The following is a 23,612-nucleotide window of genomic DNA, read 5'->3' on the forward strand; positions in this document are numbered from 1 at the left end:
TGTTTCCTGGTCTGTGGGCTGTCCTCACGTACGCAATAACGTGATGACGTAAGCAATCATAGCAACCAGCATGGCGACGGAGAAGCGTTTCTTCGCCCCTCATCTGCTTAAGCTAGTTTAGACTTTTACTTTGACGTTACTTGATTGTTTTTATTTCGTCAACATGTTTACAGTTAAGTACACGGACGTTTCTGGATGTATCCGAGCTCTGTCGTCGCTGTCCCGGAATATTTCTGCGGAAAATGGGATACGCTGAGTGTAACGTTATCATGGAATCGAGAATAGGTATGCAAATGCTATTAGCATTGGCTAGCTATGGAGCTAATCGGCAGAAGGAAGCATATTCAAATTATGCTTAGGCAGCTAATGAAAGATAAACTCTTGCTGACTGTGTCACTCACTAATGTGGCTTAAAGTCGATCTGGACAATGGTCACTACTCACATTGTCTGCACTTAAGAGGTTAAAAAAAAAAGAAATCTAAAACGAAAACAGAACATTAGCTTGTAATACGATGCCTCAGTTAACGCCAGCTAACGTTAAGTTAGATTTACTACGTCTTTTTAGTTTTTATCCTACTATATTTATTTTTCTTTTATTACTTTAACCCCAAAATAATCCAGCAACCTAAATTTACTAAACAGAATAAACCCAAACACTAGTAAAATCTGACTACAAACACAAAGTAATGTACTTATTGTTTACATCTACTCCTATTTATTTTTGTATTGCTTAATTTAGCAGTTAAAAATTTACGTGAAGACATTTTTTAAACAATTTTTGATTGCATAGTCTCTAAATCTTATGAACATCAACACATTATCATCACAAGTTATCAAAGCCTATAGTGGCACCTTCAATTATTTTAAATTACTTTCAAAAACTCTGAAGGTATTTAATGTACACTTAAGGAAAATATTATCAAGTGGTACATTGTCACATTTGAGAAGCTGTGTGGGCCAAATATTTGGTATTTTATTTTGTCTGATCATTTAAATCGTCTTTTCCATTGAATCAACTCGTCCATATGCACCTCTGTCATTGCAGGGAGTGTATCTTCTGGACTGGGGTGCAGCCCCTCTGCAAGAGGACAGACTTTGAAAAGTAGCCGTAAGTACTGATACAGGCTAATGAATGTTGGTCATTTGTAAGATAAGAGCCTTATTTTATGGCATACTGCATGTTGTTTTGTGTTTTTAGCTTTCTGTCCTCGCTCCTCCAGCAAGTTGACACAATCCATCATTAAGGATCACATGGTGTCTCATTACAAAAAGGTTTACTCAGCGAAAGGTGAGACGCATGGCAGGCTTACATTCTGATCCTTGCAGAGACATAGATGTTGATGTGCTTAGCACATGTATTGCTGTTGCACGATAATAGTAATAATGACACTTTATACCTTGTTCCACAGCTGCCATTGATGCCTCAGTACCGAAAAGCCTGCTATATAGTGTGAAGTGTGAGTATCCAAGTGTCAAACATTAAATGAGATATTAAAGACAGAACACTGCTTTGCTTTTGAAATGGGGATGTGTCTTAAATTTTAAGGCTCACTTTTAAATTGGTGATATATTTTTTTTATTTTACAAAAACATGGCAGTTGCATAACCTATGGCTTATATACTGGATGTAGCTACAGTACCAGCATTTAGGTTTTGACTTAGGTTTTACTTGTCAACTTATCACTTTGCATCAGTATAATATACTCAGGAAGATGTACATCATCGAATAGGCAGAGGCTAGTTGCCATCACTGAGCAATAATGCAATGCAGCAAGCCATCACATTTGAGTATAAGATGAAACTCACCCCCCAAACCCCATCTCTCATGGTAGACATACTTTCCTCGTGTGCAGAATCATTATTGCTTGCTTGATGTGTTGAGGTTACTTAAGTCATTCCAGGAAAATTAGGTCAATCGCAAGGCTAGTAAAGAAGGTGTTAGATAAAAAAATGAAATGATATCATGACATTAATTTACAGAACAACACATGGATACTTGAATAGTTGTATTTTTTATTTAAACTTGACTCTCTAAGTGACATACTGAACTGTTTTGCTGTGACTGTGCAGATGGACCATCTTCTGTCCCTTTTTTTAGTTTTTCATTTTACCTGTTCCTAGACAATGATCAGATCAGGCAGGAGCAGCTCAGGAAAGGTGGTCGTCCTCATTCAGCTCACTCACTCTCACAGAGGACCAGCAGAACTTCCTGCTCCTCAGCCCAGGTAAGAAATGAAAGAAGGGTCACTGATGTGTTTTGTCATTGCTTTACATGATGATAGCTTATGTTGTGTAAATGTAGCCCTCGTGCCCTTGCCTGCATTATTACAGGCAGATGTAAAGCTTTAAATGCAAAACCAACATTATTAGCTATTCAGGCTTTTTCAATCTGCACAATAACTCATTCAATACATGTTTACTTTTTAGAGTAGATTATCTGTGCAGTATGATGACAACCCCTACCTCCACTCAAGGAGCTCCATGATGTCCAGCCCAAGGTTCAGCACCAGCTTTAATGCAAAGGAGATAGTTTATCCATCGTGTAAGGTCAATTCTCATCACATTCACCCAGCATCAGAAATTAAGTACCGGAGCCCAGAGGCAGCTGTGCAGAGGAAGCAGTCAACGTGTTCACTGGGAGCTTCAGGAGATCAAAGTTGCTACAAGACATTCCAGGACCCCGTTCAGAAGACATACGGCGGAGATTTGCTCCAGAAACATTCACAGCACTTTACCAGAGACAAACCATTCACTCCTAAGACTCTGAAATCAGATAAGAGTTCATACCTGTCAAAATATCGCTACTACAGAGCACCACAAAGGAAACCTACTCAGGACTGCAGCAGCTCAAGACTGATGCGACAGGAGACATATCATGGAAGGTACTTACTAAATGTCTTAACGAGACTTCAAGTATAGCAACAGAGATGTGCCTTTTAAACAGGTCAGCTTGTGCAGCATGTGTCTTAACATATATTTAATTTTGTTGTTGTTATGCAGCACAAAAAACAAGGAACACAAAGGGGAATTTGATGAGCCATCTCAGGTAATTTTGAAGATTTGATTTGATTATTAAGCCGTATAATTAAATCATGATGAATTGTGATATTATAGTGTTGTCCACAAGTTGCCCACTGAACCTATTTGTGGCTCAGGGTTGGTAATGCTACTCATTGTCCTTTTTAAAATGTCATGTAACTATCATTTACAGTCAGAATTCACATAAGCTACAGTATGTATCTAATCGGTAGAAAACCTTGACTATCGTTTTATATCATGATCATGACTATCATTATGCCTTTCCATTTTCCATCCCTTTGTATTTTGCAGGAATATGTTACAGAGCATGAGTGGTCTGAGGATGAGTTCAATGGCACATATTTATCATCATCGAGACAACAGAGTCGAACAGCCAAGAGCAGAGAGCGTCATTTCTTAGACTCCTCACCCAGGTGATTTCATGACGTGATAATATTATGTTGCATTTTATTCCTAATGCTGTACTTGGTGTATTTTCTCTGGAAAAGTCCTAAAAGTCTCATCTTCTAGGTTCTCGCCAGAGAGAGGAAAGTCTCCTAATATGAGGAATATATCTGCAGAGTACGTAGCGTTTCATAATGTCAGATGCCTGTACAGCTTTAGATTGGTTTCCATATGTGTAAAAATTTGACTGATGCTTCACTGAAACTTGAAAACAAGCCAAAAAGATGTATTCTCATTGAAGGAATCATTCTCATCTGTTTCTTTACAGGGAAGAAGAATTAATGTACCTTGAATTCATTTCTGCTGTAACAGAAGATATCTTGTCCAGGGGGCACATATCTGACAGGTTTCTTATATTTTATTGACTATTTTCTAAAAAGTACTTGTAATTTTAACTATCTCTATGCCTTCTGTCAGATTACCGATGAACAGCTTGAGTATTTACATATGTGCAGCCTGGATACACCAGACACTCTTTAACAGCTTGTTGATAGCTACTTCGTATGTATCTAAAAAACTAGAAATGTGTTCCATAGATGGCCTATTTCTAAATCCTGAATAATCATTGATGTCTTTGTCTTCTTCAAGGGTCCTGGACCGGGTGATAAATCGGCATATTGACATGAATCTACATAAGCTTGATGAGGTTGGTGTGTAACTTTTATGTACAATACCAAACATGTTGAGCAAGTCTTGTTTAGGGCAAGTTCCTCTCATTCACTTCATGCGTTGCTTGTTTTCAGGGTAAAATGCGCCACCTTCTGGAAGTTTTGCGTAAAGATTTTGAAGAACCAACCAACATGTCCACCTCCAGTACAGAACTTGAAAAGAAGAACGATCTGCTTGATACACTTCTACCACATCTGGATTCAGAGGGGAAACAAGTAAAAACCAAAGAAAACAATGACCTGTTTCCTTATGCGTCACTGATTGAAAACTTTGACTCGCCAGAAAATGCTCGTCCCTTACTGATGTCTACGCCCTTAAGTTCTCCTGAGGCAACAGCTTCACCAGCTGAAATGAAGGCTGACGACAAGGAGCATGCTGAGGATGATGAAAAGGGCCCTGGCTCTCCATTGCTGAGTGAGCATGTTACCGATAACACAGGAAACAGTGAGGAGGACTTCCGGCACGTAGACACAACTGCAACCAACCGTGTCAGCAACGAAAACAATGAATACGCCACCACAGCCAGCGATCAAGACCAAGCTGACAGCCATTACGATGGACAATCTGAGGAGCTAGAGGATCTGGGAAGACGTTTGTCAGAGTCGCTGCACGTGTCCAGCAAGACACACTGTGAAAATGCAGAGAATGCCAGTGAGCAACTTACAAATACAGTTGCCTCTGTTAGTGATGATGAATTCTAACTTTTGCTGTATTCAGGGATTGAATGCCCACGGGTGTTTTATTACCAGCCGATTGTTGTTACAGAGAGAAATTTACTATTTGAATTTTCTAAAAGTATAGTTTTGTAAAAATGATTTAACACTGTTTTCTGTGTTTTATAAGCAGCACTAAAGAGGTGTTGTAGTTGTTTTGATTTTTTAAAAAGATATTTTTTACAGAAGCACAATGAAAATGTCACACAATTAAAAGACTGGAATGTCTTACGTTGTAAAATTGGTACATGTTTGATTGATGCTGCAACTGAATTTCAGAGTAATGCGCTAAATTGTATCTAAGTTATTGCCCCATGGTATTATAATTTGCAGATTTGCAAAGGATAGATGTGTGGAATTAGTGGCATCCTTTAGTTTGAGAGTGAATTGCAAGTGACTCTTAAGTATGATGTAGCTGCAGTAAACATGTTCAGACTGTAGAAAAAAAGAAATCTGAGATAACAAAATGTAGCCTAAACTTGTTCAGCTGACATCAGCCTCTGACACGTAGCTAATAGGAGTTGACTGTCACCAGAAAGTGTCTTTCCAATTGCAATAAATTTTCTATTCTTCTGCTCTTTGTACTCTTGCATTTGATTAATTGGACTATTGTTATTACAAACTGTTAATCACACAGCCTACACTCAACAGCAAATATGCAGACAAAACCACATGTGAAGATGGTGACTTGGGACATTTTGCCAACGAATAAAGAGGGGAAACTCTTTAATCATTATACAATGCTAAGTGTTTACGGTTTCAGCTGCCGGGTGAGCTTTGAGTCGGTGTAAAAGGTAAACAGACAGGTCTGCGGCCAGCAGTTCCTGACAGCTGTCCCATTTCTGGCATTTTCACCGCTCGGCATTCCAGCTGTCTGATGTCATGGCCCTGAAAACCTCCATGTATTCCTCCGCCGCGGAGGCACTATAATGGATTTGAAGCGTTTTTTCAGGACAATACCGTTAACCAATCAAGTTTGTGTAAATTCATAGTACATGTGAAGTAAAGTCTAGTGTAATTAATGGATAAATTAGCCGCAGAATCAAGAAAAAATATCAAAGAAATAGAGCGGCGGATGTAGACCGAAAACACTTGTTGCTCTTCCAATCCCAGGAAGCGAAACACGCTTGGAACTTGAGTGAACTGTTGGACCAGGAGGCATGGGGTGCTACGTTAGTTTTGATCCAGAAACAAACTGCTGGCTAATAAGCGTCCTCTAATTCGGATAGATATCTTCACACAAAGAAAAAGAAAAGCACAAATTCACTGATCCTTATGGCGGAACCCCTAAGGACGGAGTAGTAGTTGGACTACTAAATAGCATCTGGTGGCTAACGGTAATGTTTTTTTCCCCAAAAATATTTACCGGCGACGTCAGCTTCCCTAGGGTGTCGTCTATTTGCTGGAACCTGAGTTAGCACGCTAGCAGTGAAGCTAATTTAATGGCAGTTCATGTTTTGGTTGTGTTAAAAGTGGCAATGAACTGTAGCTAGTTAGTACGGAATATATACAGTATGTGGAACAGACTGGAATAGATGAATTTAGGACTCATGAAAGTTACGTTGTAATGCAGATAATTAGAAATATGAAGGATGCACGGCTGAGGTGGAAGTGAGCAGGGATTTTGCAGTAGCCTTGCTGCGTATCGACTCCGGCTGCGCTTGTCGGTGTTTGGACCGGACTATTCGCAGGAGGAGGATTAATCTAACCACAAGCTTGGCAAAATGACTCTAAAGTGTTCAGGTAGCCTGTCTGTAATTTCTATACGTCCATAAATGTGCTTTTAAGGCTCCATCCAGAGTGTTGACTTTGAACACGGGCTGTTGAAGAAACGGTGAAGTTGGTAACAAAACGCAGCATTTAAGAGGATTATTTACCAATTGCCATGTGTTTGTCTGCTCTGACATATGTGTCCCGGTGACATAACAGGTGTCGAGACTCAAAGCCAAAGTATGGCAGCATATTTCTGTAGAGATACGTGAGACCACAGAGAAGATGTGATTAAGTCTGTGTGTGTTTCCTCCCCTTCTCCAAGACTGCTTTATTTATTTATTTTATACTAGTTTTTCTTGTGTACTGTATTATCTTGGATATGCATTTACATATTTTTGTCTTACTTTTCAGATCTGTCAGATGAAGACCCACATGACTAATTACATGCTCACTATATTCGACCGGACAGCAAGGAAAGTACTCTCTCTGGACTAAGTGAAGACCCCCTCCTCTCTTTAAGAAGCCTGAAACATGCCCTTGCCATTTGGCCTAAAACTCAAAAGGACTCGAAGGTATACAGTTTCAAGCAAGAGCTGTCTTGTCACTCGGATTCAGCTTCTCAATGGAGAGTTTGTTGAGTTTACACTTTCTGTGGAGAGCACCGGACAGGAATGTTTGGAGGCAGTTGCCCAGAGACTCGAGTTAAGAGAGGTATGTATGTGCCTTCATGCAATACAAGTAGTGATTGTTCGCTCTTATAGACTCGTTTTAAGACTTGCCGTCTCAGCAAGAAAGTATTCTTGTTACGGTTGTCCTCTGGTCACATTCTTACTGGGAAATGTTGGGCAGAACAGAAACCAAGATAACCAGTTTGTCATTGTTAACTCATATCATCAAAATATTTGCCCCCATTATTGCATGCCTCACATATTTTTATATATAGCGACACAACCTACTTACTTACTAATGTTTGACATGTTGTAGTAAATTTAACAGAAGTACCAGCTCTTGCAAAGCTTAGACGATGTAGTCAAGAAAAGCAGTTTTGAGTCAAATTGAATAATGTACTGATGTTCATGTATGCATGAGGCCACTATGGTCACTCGGTGCTCTCAGCTGTACTTCAAATTTATAGTAAAGACGACTGAATATACATACAATCATTGGAGCTTGCAGTATGTTGAAGTGTCCGTGCTCCATAATGTAACAAGGCTTCATTTGTCATCCAGTCTGCCTAACAGTGCGAGTGGTAGGCCTCCACCCTTATTTCATTTCTGCCACATTGTTTTTGATGGCGACAGCGGTCATTGTGCAATCGTGTGGTTCTCTCAGATGTCAGTCTTTGATAAAAATGTTATGCAAGTTATGTCACTCTAACTGATTTAGGAAGATTTATTTGAACTATGACAGAATTTTTTTTAGTAGTGATCAGACATTGAAATTGTAAGGTAACACTTCAAAGACTACAAATTGCATGGTTGTGCTTTGTGGGTTAGTAGTTCCTGTGGGTTTAAATGCGTGGTAAATCTGCCCCAGAATCATGTTGGCAAAATGTAATAAGGACCACAGAAGTCTTGACATTGATCTGTAGGCAATGTGTCTTAAAGAGAAGTTGGATGTCCTGACCAGTGTCTTATCTGTTGTTGTTTTTTCTGCTCAAGGTCATTATTTTTCAAATTGTGATTTAAAAAAAACATATAAAACATACACAGTGATCTTTCATAACTGATTTTGTCTGGTGCAAAACAGTTGGCAAGTCATTTTTTAAAATTGTGGTTGAGGATTGAATATAAATCACAGTCAGCTAAATTGTAAACAACAATCCTACAGGGGTTACTACTATGTTCAGACAGTCACAAGATAGTCTGCAGCTTTTCTTCTTCAGGTTTTTATATGTTTGGAAAACACTACAGATGATTAAGAGAAGACCTGCAATGTTGTATCAACGTTTTGATGTAATATATGGCTTGGTAGATTGGCATTCATTTTAATTGTTATTGGGTAAATTAGCTAAATTAGTCGGCAAGATGTGCAGGATGCTCTAGATGTTTTTTTTTTTTTTTGTCACAGTGTGGTTGAGGTGTAATGTTGTCTTCTTTGCTTTTTAGATAACGTATTTCAGCCTGTGGTACTTCAATAAGCAGAACCAACAGAGATGGATTGACTTGGAGAAGCCGTTGAAGAAGCAGCTGGACAAGTATGGGCTGGAGCCCACCGTTTACTTTGGAGTCGTGTTTTACATACCCAGCATCACCCAACTGCAACAGGAGATTACAAGGTGATCAGTGATGGGAATAAGCCACTAAATATATCATCATTGTAACTATGTATCTTCAAAATATTAAGACAAACTTCAAGTCTGAATGTGTGGTAAAGTTTAGTGTGGCCACATTAAGTGTTTGAACAGTTGTAAACCTTAAACAAGGTGCCAGTTTGTAAATATTTCTTCCCTCTATCTATTTTTTAATACTTAATTCAAAGCCAAGAAGTATCAGGTATAATGTGTATAGTTTTGCTTTTTAACGACCTTCCAACAGTTTCTGCAAACTTGAATGAAATGGTCATATTTGGTTGTTGCCTGTTTGTCTGTTCCTTGCTCTCAACTAACCACTGCTTTCTCCACAGATATCAGTATTATCTACAACTGAAGAAGGATGTTCTAGAGGGCAGGATCTCATGCTCGCTGGAGCAAGCTATACGTTTAGCTAGTCTAGCAGTGCAAGGTAATATGACTATTATACTTGGGACAGAAATTACAGTTTGCCGATTTGTTAGTGTGAGTCTTGGTGCAGTTTAGGAGCTTTAAGTAACAGGCAAAGTAGCAAACTAATTGGTGGTGCAATCACAGAGAAATTGTCCTTCATCATGATATCAGACAAAACCTGCAGAAATTGTACTAGACACACTAGAAGTATATGAATTTCTAGACAGGAGACTGCCAGCTCATTAGGGCTTATGTTTGCCAGAGTTATGGCATTTATAAACTACAAGAAGCCAGACTATGGCCAACCATTTACTTTGCCCTCTTAATTAGAGCAGCAGAAGAATATTTTTTGCACTCAAAACTTAGTTTCTTCTCGAAGCTAGGGTCTTAAAATGGAACATTAATTAAATGTATTGATGTAAACCACCCTATTTTACTACACCCCATATCACTTATAATTATTGGCTGTTGTTTGTCTCAAGTCTTTCTTCAGCCAATCATCTGAACAATTATACAAACATTCTCAAGATTCTTGTAAGGAGCTCTATCCGAAACCAGTCTATTAAATTGGTCAGAGGCGTATGTGTCTGAATGTGAACACTCCTTGCATGAACTTCAGCTCTGACACGTCCTCCTCTTCCAGCCGGAAGAATCTCAAACACTGCTGGCAAAGTTATATCAGGCAGTGAAACTTACTGGCCTGGGTGTTAGCATAGCAGAGCAACTGAGATCACTTTGCAGTTGCAGTCATGTTCAAATGCCTGTCCCGCTTTCAATATGTGCCCTGAAGAAAAGCCCTTTGAAACTTCGTGTAAGTGCTCGTAATATTTAGTCATTGATTTATTTGTTATGAATACTTAGTAACTGTGCTGTAAATATAGTTGTGCGGTCCCTGTTTTGCGTTGCAGGCAGGAATAGTCTGGACTGAAAGACAGTTGTAGCCTGTAAGCACTGCTGATGCCTGGGATACTTAACATAGCTGTGAATGTTGCCAAAAGGCAGCCTGAAGCTGTAACAGTTTCGAACCTCTACGTTGTCACAAGCTGGAGCAATAACAAATGGACCTCTCCTCTCCTAAAATTAGTCCATCATGTCATCATACAGTGTAGCTTTCCAACAGGCATTACACCATTCTGCAAATCCTCTGTGTCTATTTTGCCTCCTTGTACTAAATGCAGAAGTGGCCATGTAAAAATATTTGCTCAGAGTTCAATGTCACGGAGTTTGCTTTTCTATAATAATTTATATTGCATGCTGCATTTCTTTTTGTACACAGCTGACTTTGGAGACTTCAATCGATATGATTCCCAGGAGTTCCTCCAGAAGTTTGTGTTATTCCCTATTGTAAGCGTTTGGTTTTGTATGCAATGCAACATGCAACAATTGTCAGATGTGCTTAGTTCATTTGAGTGCTTGTATCAATTCTGACTCTGTGTTTGCAGGACTGGATTCAGGATGAGCGAGTGCTGGAAGAGGCCACTCAGAAAGTGGCTCTTCTTTATCAATCCTTCAGGTGAGCAGGTTTTCAAAGCATCAGCATGATTGTTCTGTGTGCAGATCAGCAGACAAACAGCTTCGTGAGTTGCAGGGAAACGCTGTCCCCCGCTGATTCGAAATGTTTTGTATGTGTCCAGAGATTCTGCCTCTTTATGAGTGGTCATCTGGATTGACATGAAAATGTCACCAAGGATGTATACACAGTTGTATGCCAAGTGTGGGCATATTACATATTTTGATTTTTCTAGGGAAAATAAATGAATTTTTGCAGCAAGTAGACTTAAAACTAGCTTTAAAAAATAGAAAAAAAGCACAACTTTACAAAAGTTAGAGCAATTCTAGCTGTAAAGTCTCAGAATTCCATCAACCCTTTTGGCCATAATTGATCCCTTAGGACTTGTAAGGCAGGTTGTCATGAGAACGTGTCAGCTAATGATAGTTTCAGAGTGTAATTATACTCTGACATGCCAAACCTGATGGTAACACGTGACAATCACAGGCTCCTGAATGACTGATAAAAATAAGAATGAAGCTTAATTGCAGCAATAATAACAGTAAACATAAAGGGTAGTATTGTACCTAAAAGTTTGTGTGGGCATGTGTGGGCTGCGGAAGCACAAATAAAACTGAATTTGAATCATTTAACCTAATTTTATCTGATGTGTCCTCAAGTTTTGTTTCAAGGATAGGTGTCCACGCTTTTCATCACTTGCACAACACTCACACTATAATTACCACTGCTCAACTTTGAGTTTAACTGTTTTTTATTATTTTATTGCCGTCGCTGCAATCAGCTTTATTTTTTGTAACTTTATGTTTGTCTTTTTATGTCGAGGCAATAGATTTTGTCTGTTGGTTGTGTCTTAATGCTTTACTTACCTTTTCAGAGGTCTGTCAGCGGCAGAGGCAGAGATGTTGTACATGCAGGAGGTGGAGAAAATGGAAGGATATGGTCAGGAAAGCTATCAAGCTAAGGTAGATCTACAAATTCATAACCCAAACCCCTAGAAAGCAGGACATTGGCTTGTAAAGTCTAGGAAACTAAAGTCTTCTCTTTCCTTTCATCTGAGCAGGACAGTACAGGTACAGATGTTACCCTGGGGTCCTGCCTCGATGGCATCTTTGTCAAGCACAAAAACACACGTCCACTCCTTTTATTTAGGTAAGTCAAGAAAAAAACGTTTGGCTATTACTACAATGCTTAAAAGGTAGAACATGAATCACTGAAAAAAAAAACCTGATGTAGTAACTTGTGACTGTGAGCAATAATTACATTGAATGTGTCAGGATAGATTGCTTTTTATGGCACAGCTCCCAGCTACACTTAGTTAAGGTTGTCTCCTTAATGCTCTCTAGACCTGAAAATGCCCCAAGAGGAAATGAGTCAGGTAGACTGTGGTAGCTGATAAGAATTGTGGAAACATTAGACTACAATAGACTACATATATTATTATTATTATTATTAATAAATTATTTATATATATGTATATATTTTTATCTGTCAGTTTAGTGAATAGGTGAACAATGTTTTGACCTATTTTTTATCTATATACTAGTATTAGTTCTAAGTAACTTTTGACTCCTACATGTCATTTTCATCAAGTGTTGGTGAAGCAGTACCACAATCTGTAAATAAAAAACAAAATGCTGTGATGTTTTGTGACCACCATGACATCATGTGTTCTTTTCCCCCTCTTTCTCTTTGCCACTGTGCTTTAATTGGCTTGTGTAGGTGGCACGAAATTAACAACATGAGTCACAACAGGTCCTTCTTTGCCCTGGAGCTAGCCAACAGGGAGGAGAGTGTTCAGTTCCAGACTGTAAGTCTCTGCTGCCATTCCTCAGTCTCTTCTCTAACAATCCTGAGGGACACTGCTGTCTGTTATTGGATTTAGCAAAATTGGGGATGTCCTCTCACAGCTTAAAATCAGCTGGTTTTAACAATGCACCACTGTGTGTATGTATATGTGTGTGTGTGTGTGTACGTGTGTGTGTGTGTGTGCGTGCGTGCGTGCGTGCACACATGTGTGCATGTGTGTGTGGGTGGGGGTGTGTGTGTGTGTGTGTATGTACGTATGTGTGTGTGGGTGGGTGTGGCTGTTCTTTGGGTATGTGTGGTTTACAAAGTCACATACCATTAGCTGAAACAGTGTAGAAGCAATTCAGGGTCTACACAGGAAAGCTTTTGTTTGTACATAACTGAGCAAACACCACCTCTGTACCAACTGTCTCGCCATCTAACAGTTTTTTTTTCTTTCTTTCTTTTCATGTGTAGGAAGACATGGAAACCTCCAAATATGTGTGCCGGATGTGTCTGGCCAGACTCAAGTTTTATAAGATTAACAAAAGTAGCCTGTAAGTGTTTTTTAACATGTCTAGCCCAGTTCCTGTCTCTTTGTTCCTCGTTGTCTCATGCATGTGTCTCCTCTTTGGTGTAGTCTCATGTCTGTCCTCCTCTCCTCCTCTCTCTTCAGAGAGGAGTGTGACCCCCTGCCTTCTGAGGGCTCCCAGAAGTCCCTTCTCACTCTATCCTTTCCTCGTTTTCCAATGCTCTCTCGCCCCTCTCTGCCTTCTAATAAGGGGTGAGCAACAAAGTCAGCCACCACCTACAGTGTGCTTATCAAGCAGGTGCCATTATCCATCCCTTTGTGATTGCTTACTCAACAGTGCTGCCATTGTTGGTTAAGCTCTTTATATCTGAAATGGGCCTTCGGTTGTGAAGCATTTAGTCATTTTATATCCGCTTAAAATACATTTTTAACTTTGGTTTACAGGGACTTGTCACTGTTGACCTGTTAGTGGGAAGGAGTATCAGACCTGTCTGTACTTGTTGAGTACTGACTGACATCACATGTTGAAGATTGGCAGCAAAAGCTTGGTCAAATTTATACTTCTTTTACTTCTGTGATAATACAAGTTTTCAAATATAAATCCCAACTATACTAAGTTTAGATTATATTTTCATTGGGCCAATTTTTTGTTCGGTGTCATGTGTCAGGAGAAACTTTTACTTTTTAAAATATTTAATAAATGTAAGTAATTCAAAATAAGCCCAAGCGTGCTGCATACAGTGTGCTTGTGGGTGCACTGGAGCAAGTACATTATCTGGTGTACTGGAGAAGAGGTGTGTGACATGTTTTTAAACTGTGCTGGACTTGACTTTGTGTGCACCTTGCTGTGTGGGCATCAGTGTTGAAGAACAACAAGAGAAAATTAGGTGTTGGAAAGCCTATTAGTAGTACTGCTCTTGGGTGAAATCATCTATTTTTACTGACATGTTTTGTTTTTTTCCCCACCAGCCAAACCCAGCCTACAGTTGTCAACCCAGTCAGACGGAGATCCAGCACTAGAATATCTCTGGTAATGTCCATGCTCCCTCAAAACCAATTGCAAAATGCCAATGCTAACACATTTTGTTTGCTGGTATAAATTCCTACCACATGTCTGGCTGGTATTGTAGCACATTAAATATGTTCAAATCCTTTTGCAGCAGCAGTGTGTTATCGCCCAGGCATATTTAATTCTTTGTTCTTGGACAGCATCTTGAACTAAATGCCTCTCTTGTTTATTTTACAGCCAAAGCCACAGGCCTACATGATGCCCCCACCGCAAATGCACTACAATGGGCATTTCACAGAGCCTTACACATCATCACAAGGTAGCTACTGTTTAGAAATTGACTTGCAACTAAGAGCTCGTAAATGAGTACGTGATGCTACTAATTCTATTGCCTTGTGATTCTGCATTGTGTTCAGCTGAATTTAAATTGTTTTGTTCTTCTGATCCTATATCCAACTTGTTCTCGTTATTACTTTCTCATAGACAACCTGTATATGAACAGTCAGAACGGGTATTACTACCACTCTCAGACCAGCCTGGACTGCCCTCCTCTGGAATACAGCAGCGGAGGGCGTTTACGTAACGGCAGCGTGTACAGCGCCCATAGCACCAGCTCTCTTACCAATCCCCAGCACTACCTTCAGCCCTCACCCATGTCCTCCAACCCCTCTATTACTAGCGACATCACCAGGCCAGACTACGTCCCCTCTCACCGCCACAGCGCTCTCATCCCACCTTCCTATCGTGCCACTCCTGATTATGAGACGGTGATGCGGCAGAAGAACCGAGGCACAGGGGGAGGAATGGTTCTGTCTCAAGAGCACCGGCAGAGCCACTCAATGAGGAACCTAAACATTGGAAACTCATATGCCTACAGTAGGCCAGACCCTCTGGTTTACAGCCAGCCAGAGATTAGGGGGGAACATGGCGGAGCAGCCCAACACCACCACTATCCCTTCCATCTAGGCTCCAGCTTCCATAGCCCTTCTCCGTACCCCTACCCTACAGAGAGGAGGCCTGTCGTGGGGGCAGTGAGTGTCCCAGAGCTCACAAATGTCCAGCTACAACAGGCACAGGAGTATCCAGCCCCTAACATCATGAGAACACACGTGTACCGACCACCTCCACCATACCCATATGCTCATCCGCGACCTGCAAACAGTACACCTGACCTGTCGCGTCACCTGTATGTCAGCAGTAGCAATCCAGACCTGATCATCACGAGGCGCGTGCATCACTCAGTCCAGACCTTTCAAGAGGACAGCCTGCCTGTTGCACACTCTTTGCAAGAGGTTTCAGAGCCTCTTTTCAGCGGACCCCCGCACAGACACCCATACCACGCTCAGAAGCGTAATTCTATTGAAATTGCTGGGTTGGCACACAGCCTGGAAGGTATGAGAGTCAAAGAGCGGACTGTGTCTTCTTCGGCTGCTGAAACAGCCACGCCCCCTCCGGTGCTGCGTGGCGGTCGCTCTCAGGGGTCCCAGCTTAACGTGTTTTTTGAACGCACAAAGACAGAGGACAGGGGAGACATCAAGGAGGACGTGCAGTATGGACACAAAAAGTCCCTTTCAGACGCCACCATGCTCGTTCACAGCAGTGGTGAAGAAGAGGAGTTTGAGGACGACAGCGGACGTCACACTCCACTATCTCAGGACGCAATGGCAGCCATCGTTCCTGAGCAGCCGCCACAACAGCATCACAGCCTGACGTCTCTGTCTTCCCTGACGCCTCAGCAACAGACCCCCATTGAGCCTCCTCCTGCATATCCCATAGGCTCTGCCCTCGACCCCTCTGTAACCAGCCCCATGTCCTACAAGGTTCACCCCCTGATCCAAGAAGGGGAGCCCCTGTACCTGCTGTCAGATTTACGACAGCCCAGGATTATGCCCTCGGTCTCAGAGGGAGACCTGAGTGGCCAGGCCAAGCAGAGGACTAAGAAAGACTTTAAGAAGAGGCCCGTGTCTGATGTGCCTCCAGGGAAGAAAACTGTAGAGGGTTTGCCGCCACCGGTGAGTCCTGTTCCAAACGTCAGTTCTTAGCTTGGAGCCATTCTGTTAATGTGTTGTTGTTGTTTAACTCAGCCTACATCAGAAAATATACTTGTTTACAGTTATCGTATAGTGCACTAGTGATTTGATACGGGCACTTTTGTTGTGTTGTAGCAGTAACAGAGATATTTTAGAGAGTTAGATATATTTTTAGAGATCTTCTATCCGGTCTCTCTGCACTTTTCGAAATATGTTCCTTTTAAACTTGGTTTAAGGCAAACTTGGTAGTTTAACTCACTGGTCAGTTGCACAGAGCAGACAGGAGACAAATATGGAACAAATTCAAACTGTATGTGGTAGAACATCCGGAGTCTACATTTTTTTTTCCAGTATTGCCGACACCTGTGAACACTTGGAAACGCTGCTGATTCCAGGTTTCCTTTGAACAGATTTTCTACTTCTGTTCATCTCTTGGTGTGGATGTCTCTAATCAGACCCCCTAAAACTAGCGCTTTTTGTGGTAAGACAAAGTGAAGTGTGATTAAGTATGGGTATTTACTGCATATTTATGTATATGGCTTAAAAACATAAGCCAGCCCGGAGGAAATAGACCCAGGAGGTAAAGTTGACCAGAGAAAAGAGGCAGGATATGGACCTGGTGGGTGGACACACAAACACCGCGAGAGTCAAGCTGCAGCAGCAGCAGCAGGCATGTTGACAATGGAGACGAAGGGTTATTTGAGACTGCTCAGTAAAAGAAAGCGTAGGCAACTAGGCCATTTTGCATTAAGGAGCAGTCACGTTTGGTGATGAACAGTAATAATAACAGTCAATCAGCTGGTAACTCCATGTCTATCTAGATGTTAATTGTTCTGTGTATAGTTCTATGAAATCAGATGCATTGTGTGCGCCTTGTTTTTCTCAGTTACTTGACATCTTTGGCTCATCTCAAGATCACGAGTGTACATGTAGAAGGAATTAGAGGAAGTTTCAGTGGCCAGAGCTGAATGACGCAAACGGGCTCACTTTAACTCATATCGAAAGAATGTAGTTTCACTACCTTGGAAAACTGGAAAGGTGACATTCTCCCGGAGAACGCCCAATGAGGCTGTGCTGTCCCTCCCCTTTTGTATTTCTCTTCTCTCTCGCAGAGGCTCACACATATTTATCCTCACTGTTTCTCTGTCTCTACTCTGTTGCCATACCAGGGCATGAAGAAAGGAGCGAGGTCAGAGGTGAAGAAGATGGGTCCTCTGAAGGTGGCCCATCTCAATGGCCTCTCGGTGTCTAGGCAGCCAGTGCATGACGACATCAAGGATGAGCCTGAACGTGCCTCCAACGACGAGCGGGTAGGACGCTTGTTTGATTTTGTCTGTAGTTTTGTAATTTAGTTCGTTTTTTACAGTACGTTTGTTTAGAGACTTTACTATTGTGGTTTGTTTTGAAGGACACATTAAGGAAATTTCTTTTACCCAATTTTAACACAACTGAACTGGTTAGCCTTGTTGTTGTTGTTGTTGCTATGACAGTGAAAGTAAGTTCCCAGCACTTCTCCACCTCATCAAGAATAGTTGTGTCATACACACAAGTATAGTTATCCATAGCCTGTAGTTCCCTGATGCTTCATTTGTATGAATACGTTCTTTTCATTCTTCTTTACTTGTATTATAAACTGTCTCCTGATGTCCTTTGTTGTTCTATCATGTATGTTGACTTTCACTAGTGCAGATCAAATTTAGAAAACTTGGCATAATATTGCATCTCATGCAGGTAGTTTGACAGTTTAAAAAATTGCCTACAATGCTACATATTTACATTTTTCTAGACTTTTTACAAGAACAATATTCTTTAAAAGGATGGAATTAGCATAAACAGCTAGTTTAGGTACTAATGCATCAAAACATTAGGTGGATCGGGTCAGAACACCATGCACAACAGTTCTTCCTATGGCAAGCTGGTAAAGTACAACTAGTTGTTCCCTCATCTGTTAAAGAAGATTGTCCTTCAGTCTTGTATTTTGTCACCAACTTTTGCAGGATTTTTTTCTTATCATTGATTTTTATTGAGATCAAAAATGTTCTTGCATGCAAAGTATCACTGCTGTCTCAGTTCTGATCAAAGACAAAGAGATGATGCTGTACATCTGACTACACAATTAGTTTATTTTTAAAATGAAACTGGCTGGCTGAGATAAAGTTATTCATGAATAGGGATTTCATTGCCCATGAGAGTGACATGTTTTCTGTCTGTGTACATCAGTGCATGGTGCTGGAGCAGCACATGGATAGAGGTGAACTGTTAAAGGAGTATGAGAGCATCCCAAAGCGTCGTCCAGGAGGGGAGTGCACCGTTGCCCAGCTGCCAGAGAGTGGAGACAAAAACCGCTTCCAAGATGTCCTGCCTTATGACGACACCCGAGTGGAGCTGGTTCCCACTAAAGAGAACAACACAGGCTACATCAATGCTTCACACGTTAGAGTAAGTTGTGCAGAGATGTATAATAATCACATGGGCGTGATTTTTTTTTTCTTAAGATCCCCCAGAAGTAAGGTTTTTATCAAAAAAGCTGCTCGTGATGTCTTCATCTGTAAGGCAAACACAAAGTCTCACTAAAAACTGTCACATGTGCCTACATCACTGTGCCATTTTGGACTTTATTTCAGTGTAAAATTCCACAATTAAGTTTGCTAACATGACCACCAAAGACTGGAGAGTGACATTCTGCTGCAAAGTAAAAGCCGACACTATATATTCTCAAAGCCAAGGCAGGTTTATTTGCATAGCACATTGCATGCACAGAGGCAATTATAAGTGCTTTACATAATGCATCAAACAAATAACAGTACAGCTTTGTGAATACCAGCTTTAGGAGCGGAGCCTAGACCAGTCTTAATGATTAACATCCTTAAATGTGTGCATTTACATCAGAGAATTGTGCCAACAATACAGATGTAATATTGCTGAAGGAACACACACTCGTTGTGTCTGTGGTACTTCAGAGTTACTCCCCATAAACCAGATGATTGGGCTGCTTCCCTTTCCAAACATACTGTACATGTTGTACGGTTTTATTCACAGCCCGAGTGAGATTAAAGTTAGTTAGCTGTTCATAGCTGACTGCTTCTCGACCACTTCTGAAAACAAAATAGTTTTGAGTTGTACTACACTGTTTAATACACAACAATGTGCCGCTAGTGCACGACAGACGCCTCCAACAGCACATCTCTTTCTTCCCTCTGTGTGCTGAGAGTCTCAGATGTGATCCGAACTGTAATTTCTAATTAAATGCCGAAAGAGGCTGAATTTTGAGTGATCAATATAATTACAATCTTTAGCAAAACCGCTTCAGCACAGTCCACACAATGTTTGATTCATCCCATCCTCCAGGCCTGATAACCAGACATCCCAGCACTCGCCTGGATTTCAGCTGCTCATGAATAGCTGACATGCTACTCATACAAGGGTGTTTGGTGGTTTGTGGGAAGGCAATGACTTGGTCACTGTTACTCCCTCATTGTTCAGTCTCAGGAGTAAGAGAATTTCTGGCTCAGTTTTTAGAAGGAATTATTGATGAGTTCCCATGGCTGATGGCTTCAAAAACACTCCCATTGTCTCCTGTCTCATCAGATAACAGTAAGTGGACAGGAGTGGAGTTACATTGCCACACAGGGTCCTCTGTCGAACACATGTCAGGACTTCTGGCAGATGGTGTGGGAACAGGGCGTCTCCATCATCGCTATGGTTACTGCTGAAGAGGTGTGTTGATTTTCTGTTTTTTAAAGCTCCACATTTTTGTGTCGTCACTACCTGCACTGACATTTCCAACGTCGTCCGCTTCCTCTAGGAGAGCGGCCGCGAAAAGAGCTTCCGGTACTGGCCCCGACTCGGCTCACGTCACAACACAGTGACGTACGGCCGCTTTAAGATCACCACACGCTTCCGCACAGAGTCCGGCTGCTACGCCACCACAGGGCTGAAGATCAAACACCTCCTGACGGGACAAGAGAGAACTGTCTGGCACCTGCAGTACACAGACTGGCCTGACCACGGCTGTCCTGAGGACTTCAAAGGCTTCCTCAGTGAGTGGGATCAGAGTCACTCTGTCTGTTGCGGTTTTGCTTTTATAATCTGATCTTCACATTAAAGAATGTCTCTGACAAGATGAGTTGGGCATAATGTTCATTGCAACTATCTTCAGGGAAATTGTTTTGCTTCCAAAAACTGTGCCATGTGTTCACCTGTGTTTTCATGCTTCTCCAGCCTACCTGGAGGAGATTCAGTCTGTGAGGAGACACACAAACAGCATCAGTGACCCAAAGAACACCAACCTACCTGTGCTGGTCCACTGCAGCGCTGGAGTGGGTCGGACCGGAGTCGTCATCCTGTCTGAGATCATGATAGCTTGTCTCGAGCACAACGAGGTAACTTCAGAAAAGTGAAATGAAAACATGAAACCTGTGCTGTGACCACTTCTGGTGTATTCAGTCGTCCTCATGTGTCCATCCCCTTCCATTAAAGAAAAGGCAAAACTCACAATATACATATATATATATATAAACTCAAATAACTAGAAACTAGAAAAATTCATAATAAATAAAAAATGTGATAAATGATCCATCCATTATTTATACACTGCTTAATCCTCACTGGGGTCACGGGGGGTGGAGCCTATGTGATAAATTATGATTTAGTGAAATAAGACATTGCTTTTGAATTGTGATCAAAAAGAATAATTTAAAAAGAAACAAAACTGTCCTGGACAAATCAGAGCACTTTGCTGATGAGCAGTGGCTAAAATCCAAACACCTGTCAACAGGTGCAGAAGTCTGACTGAGAGTTACAGAAAACACCTGATGGCAGTGATTGGCTCAAAGTGTTGTTCAACAAAATATTAGTTTGTCATGCTTGTTTGCTTTTTTTAAATTTTTTTTTATTAATATTTCTGTTGAACCACGGTTCAAAAGCAATGTCATGATTTTAATAACATTTTTATTTATTATTACTTATGTTGATTTCAGTTTATTTCAGTGAGTTTTTTTCCTTCTTTAATGGGAAGTTATGAATAAATTTGAGGACGGCTGTATTTTCTTTGCACTGCCGTCTCAGTTTGTTGAGACTAAAATGTCTAAACTTTTTTTTTCCCCCAGACGCTTGATGTCCCAAAAGTCCTGTTGGCGCTGCGGGCTCAGAGGATGATGATGGTTCAGACCTTGTCTCAGTACACCTTCATCTACAAGGTCCTCATTCAGTACCTCCGCAATTCCCGGCTGATCTAATCACAGGCGTCTCGGCGACGTCACATGACAGATAATTGCAGGGTGGGTTTTGCATTTATGCCTGACTGCACTGCACTGATGCAGCTGTTCAAATCTGTTTAAAAAAAAGGAAAAAAAAAAGATTGTGGAAGAAATTTGAACCGTGTTTTAGTGAAGTTTTAAATCAGGCAAAGGCTGAGGGTTTGGCATATACGAGACAATGCCACATGAAGGATTCTAAAGACTTGTGACCTGCCTCTAAACAGTATTATCTATATATATGATTTTTTACATACATTATTGCTTCATAAAGCCCAGCACTTTCACAGTACCTTGCTGTACATAATGAACCAATATTAAGCTGCATTTAGAAAACAATCTATCATAGACGTGCATGGAGAACAGCTGATTTATTTTCATTTGACTACGGACACTTTTTAAGAGATTATTGTGGATTGCTGTTGCTTTATTGGTTCTGATAATGAAGGACTTTTCTCTAGTTATGAAATGAAGGACGGGTTGTTAAATGATGAATGGGTTCATGTGAAGGTGTGATTATAACTGACTTGGATCATGTGACCTGTGGGGGCGTAGATGGGGCTAAATTCTACCACAGACACTGGTACAACTGGTGCACATTAGTTTAGCAATTCAGTGGAGCTGTTTGCATCGTAAGTAGCCAAAAGTGCGCTTCTGTACTCTCGTCTTAAAAGTCCTTATGACCTACCAAACATCTATTTAACGAAGTGAAACAAGATGCTGACAGAGAGGTGGGCGACGATGGCTTGGTCTTTGTAAAACACTGGATTGATGGGAAGTAGAATTGCATTGCACAGGTTTGAGAAGTTATAAAAGAAAAATTGGCAGGTTTCTTTTGGGTTTGGATTAAAACTGGAACATTTATTTTATACATCTGATTTTAATATGTTTTATCTCTCCACTGCTGTATTTGATATACTTTCGACTGTTTTGTCAAAATATGCAGGAAACGCTTCTCATTCAGTGTCATTTATTGCAGTGATCAACATTCCTGCAATAGCGCAGTGATACAAAGAGACAATGACGTCAGTGAATTCAGCTCAGATCCTTAATGCCACGAATGCTGGGCCTTTGTTTCAATCTAAGTGCTTCAGACAAAGATGTAACACGTGGGTATGAACCAGGAGGACGTGCATTCACATGTAACCAGAACAGTGTGCGTCCAGTGTGCTGGGCTTTGCGTCGCCTCTGCTGGCTGCCGTGTTCTGTGTAAGCGTGAAGCACAAAGTCTGATGGACAGATCATCTCCATGTCAGTATTCTGACTGCCTCGCTTGTTTTTCCTCCACTGAGAAATGTCTCTCTGCACAGACACTTCCTACTTAAACAAACGACCTCCTGACTGTTAATGGACACTTTGATAATGGTGTCTGATTGGAGTTGGGTCGAGTCCACGTCCTACTGCTGTTTTAAGTAGTACGTAGGACGAAGTTAATCTGCACAGAAACAATGTTTACAGGCACTACGTTTAGATGGAATCGACGCTTTTCAACTTTGGTAATTAGCCTATTTTTAATTCAAGGTGCCAACTTATAATATGGCCAAAGTGAAGTGACCCTAATTTTGCTTATTCTGATGTTTTGTTGTTGTTGTTGACAAGTTTTTCTTTTCAAAGACGTGGGCTGTGATCTTAACTGAAGAAAAATACATCTTAACTGAAGCTGCAATTTGTTTTTGTGTCTCTTTAAGACACGTGGTTTGAATTTGCTTTAGAGTTTGCGTTTTTGGTTTTTTCTTGTAATGCTCAAGTCTTTGGAGACTGAAAGTGGCTCTTTGTGGCCGAGGTGTAAACGTTTTGTCCATGTACAGCTCTGTTGTTCATAATGTACACAATGTAAAATTTTTTGCTTTAATGACTATTGGTTATTGTACAAACTATGTATAAACTGTATCTATTGAACAAAACATGGTATGCCATTGGAAGAAATATGTGTAGAAACTATTTTCAGCCAAGAATAAGTATTTGGAAATAACTTGTGTCTTCTGTCATTTTCCATCAGTCCATTGTGCCACCTTGTGGTGGATGTTGTCCACTTCACTGACTTCCATCAACATAATGAGCGAGTTTACATTTTTGGAAAATATATTTATTGATTAAAATCAGTGGTAGAAGAGGTCACTATCAAGATATGGTACACAACTTTACAGGAGACTGAAATGTAAAATGTGATGTTTCCTTTCCTAAGCTTTGAGCAGACACTCGGACCCA

At 40.8% G+C, this 23,612-nt stretch overlaps 2 protein-coding genes across 4 annotated transcripts; both read left to right on the top strand.

Moving 5' to 3' along the window:
* The first annotated feature begins 62 nt into the window (after positions 1-62).
* spata7 (spermatogenesis associated 7) lies at positions 63-5,450 on the top strand. The gene is made up of 12 exons (XM_008279848.1): positions 63-285; positions 1,047-1,109; positions 1,200-1,289; positions 1,411-1,458; positions 2,123-2,226; positions 2,429-2,883; positions 3,002-3,047; positions 3,332-3,453; positions 3,551-3,601; positions 3,753-3,830; positions 4,073-4,130; positions 4,228-5,450. The coding sequence occupies exons 1-12, from the start codon at positions 243-245 to the stop codon at positions 4,852-4,854; spliced, it is 1,785 nt and encodes a 594-aa protein (XP_008278070.1). The 5' UTR covers positions 63-242; the 3' UTR covers positions 4,855-5,450.
* A 550-nt stretch (positions 5,451-6,000) lies between these two features.
* ptpn21 (protein tyrosine phosphatase non-receptor type 21) lies at positions 6,001-23,376 on the top strand. Of its 3 annotated transcripts, none has more exons than XM_008279849.1 (20): positions 6,001-6,203; positions 6,991-7,290; positions 8,688-8,857; positions 9,205-9,302; positions 10,560-10,627; positions 10,726-10,796; positions 11,668-11,755; positions 11,854-11,942; positions 12,513-12,600; positions 13,056-13,135; positions 13,255-13,362; positions 14,080-14,140; positions 14,357-14,438; positions 14,603-16,131; positions 17,319-17,459; positions 18,370-18,588; positions 19,738-19,866; positions 19,955-20,189; positions 20,371-20,531; positions 21,258-23,376. In XM_008279849.1, exons 2-20 carry the CDS (start codon positions 7,111-7,113, stop codon positions 21,384-21,386), a joined length of 3,726 nt encoding a protein of 1,241 aa, XP_008278071.1. In that variant the 5' UTR covers positions 6,001-6,203; positions 6,991-7,110; the 3' UTR covers positions 21,387-23,376. The 3 variants fall into 3 exon arrangements, with proteins under 3 accessions (XP_008278071.1, XP_008278073.1, XP_008278072.1); XM_008279850.1 differs by lacking the exon at positions 6,001-6,203 and adding an exon at positions 6,255-6,609; XM_008279851.1 differs by lacking the exon at positions 13,255-13,362.
* The last annotated feature ends 236 nt before the right edge of the window (positions 23,377-23,612 follow it).

Source organism: Stegastes partitus, unplaced genomic scaffold (genome assembly GCF_000690725.1).
Source record: "Stegastes partitus isolate 25-593 unplaced genomic scaffold, Stegastes_partitus-1.0.2 Scaffold173, whole genome shotgun sequence".
In the NCBI taxonomy this organism is placed as follows: domain Eukaryota; kingdom Metazoa; phylum Chordata; class Actinopteri; family Pomacentridae; genus Stegastes; species Stegastes partitus.

Coding starts and splice junctions, on each gene's coding strand:
- spata7 (XM_008279848.1), top strand. CDS start 243: ATGGGATACGCTGAGTGTAACGTTATCATGGAATCGAGAATAG. Junction 286..1,046: donor TATCATGGAATCGAGAATAG/GTATGCAAATGC, acceptor CTGTCATTGCAG/GGAGTGTATCTTCTGGACTG. Junction 1,110..1,199: donor ACAGACTTTGAAAAGTAGCC/GTAAGTACTGAT, acceptor TTGTGTTTTTAG/CTTTCTGTCCTCGCTCCTCC.
- ptpn21 (XM_008279849.1), top strand. CDS start 7,111: ATGCCCTTGCCATTTGGCCTAAAACTCAAAAGGACTCGAAGGTATACA. Junction 9,303..10,559: donor AGCTAGTCTAGCAGTGCAAG/GTAATATGACTA, acceptor TTTTGTACACAG/CTGACTTTGGAGACTTCAAT. Junction 20,190..20,370: donor GGACTTCAAAGGCTTCCTCA/GTGAGTGGGATC, acceptor ATGCTTCTCCAG/CCTACCTGGAGGAGATTCAG.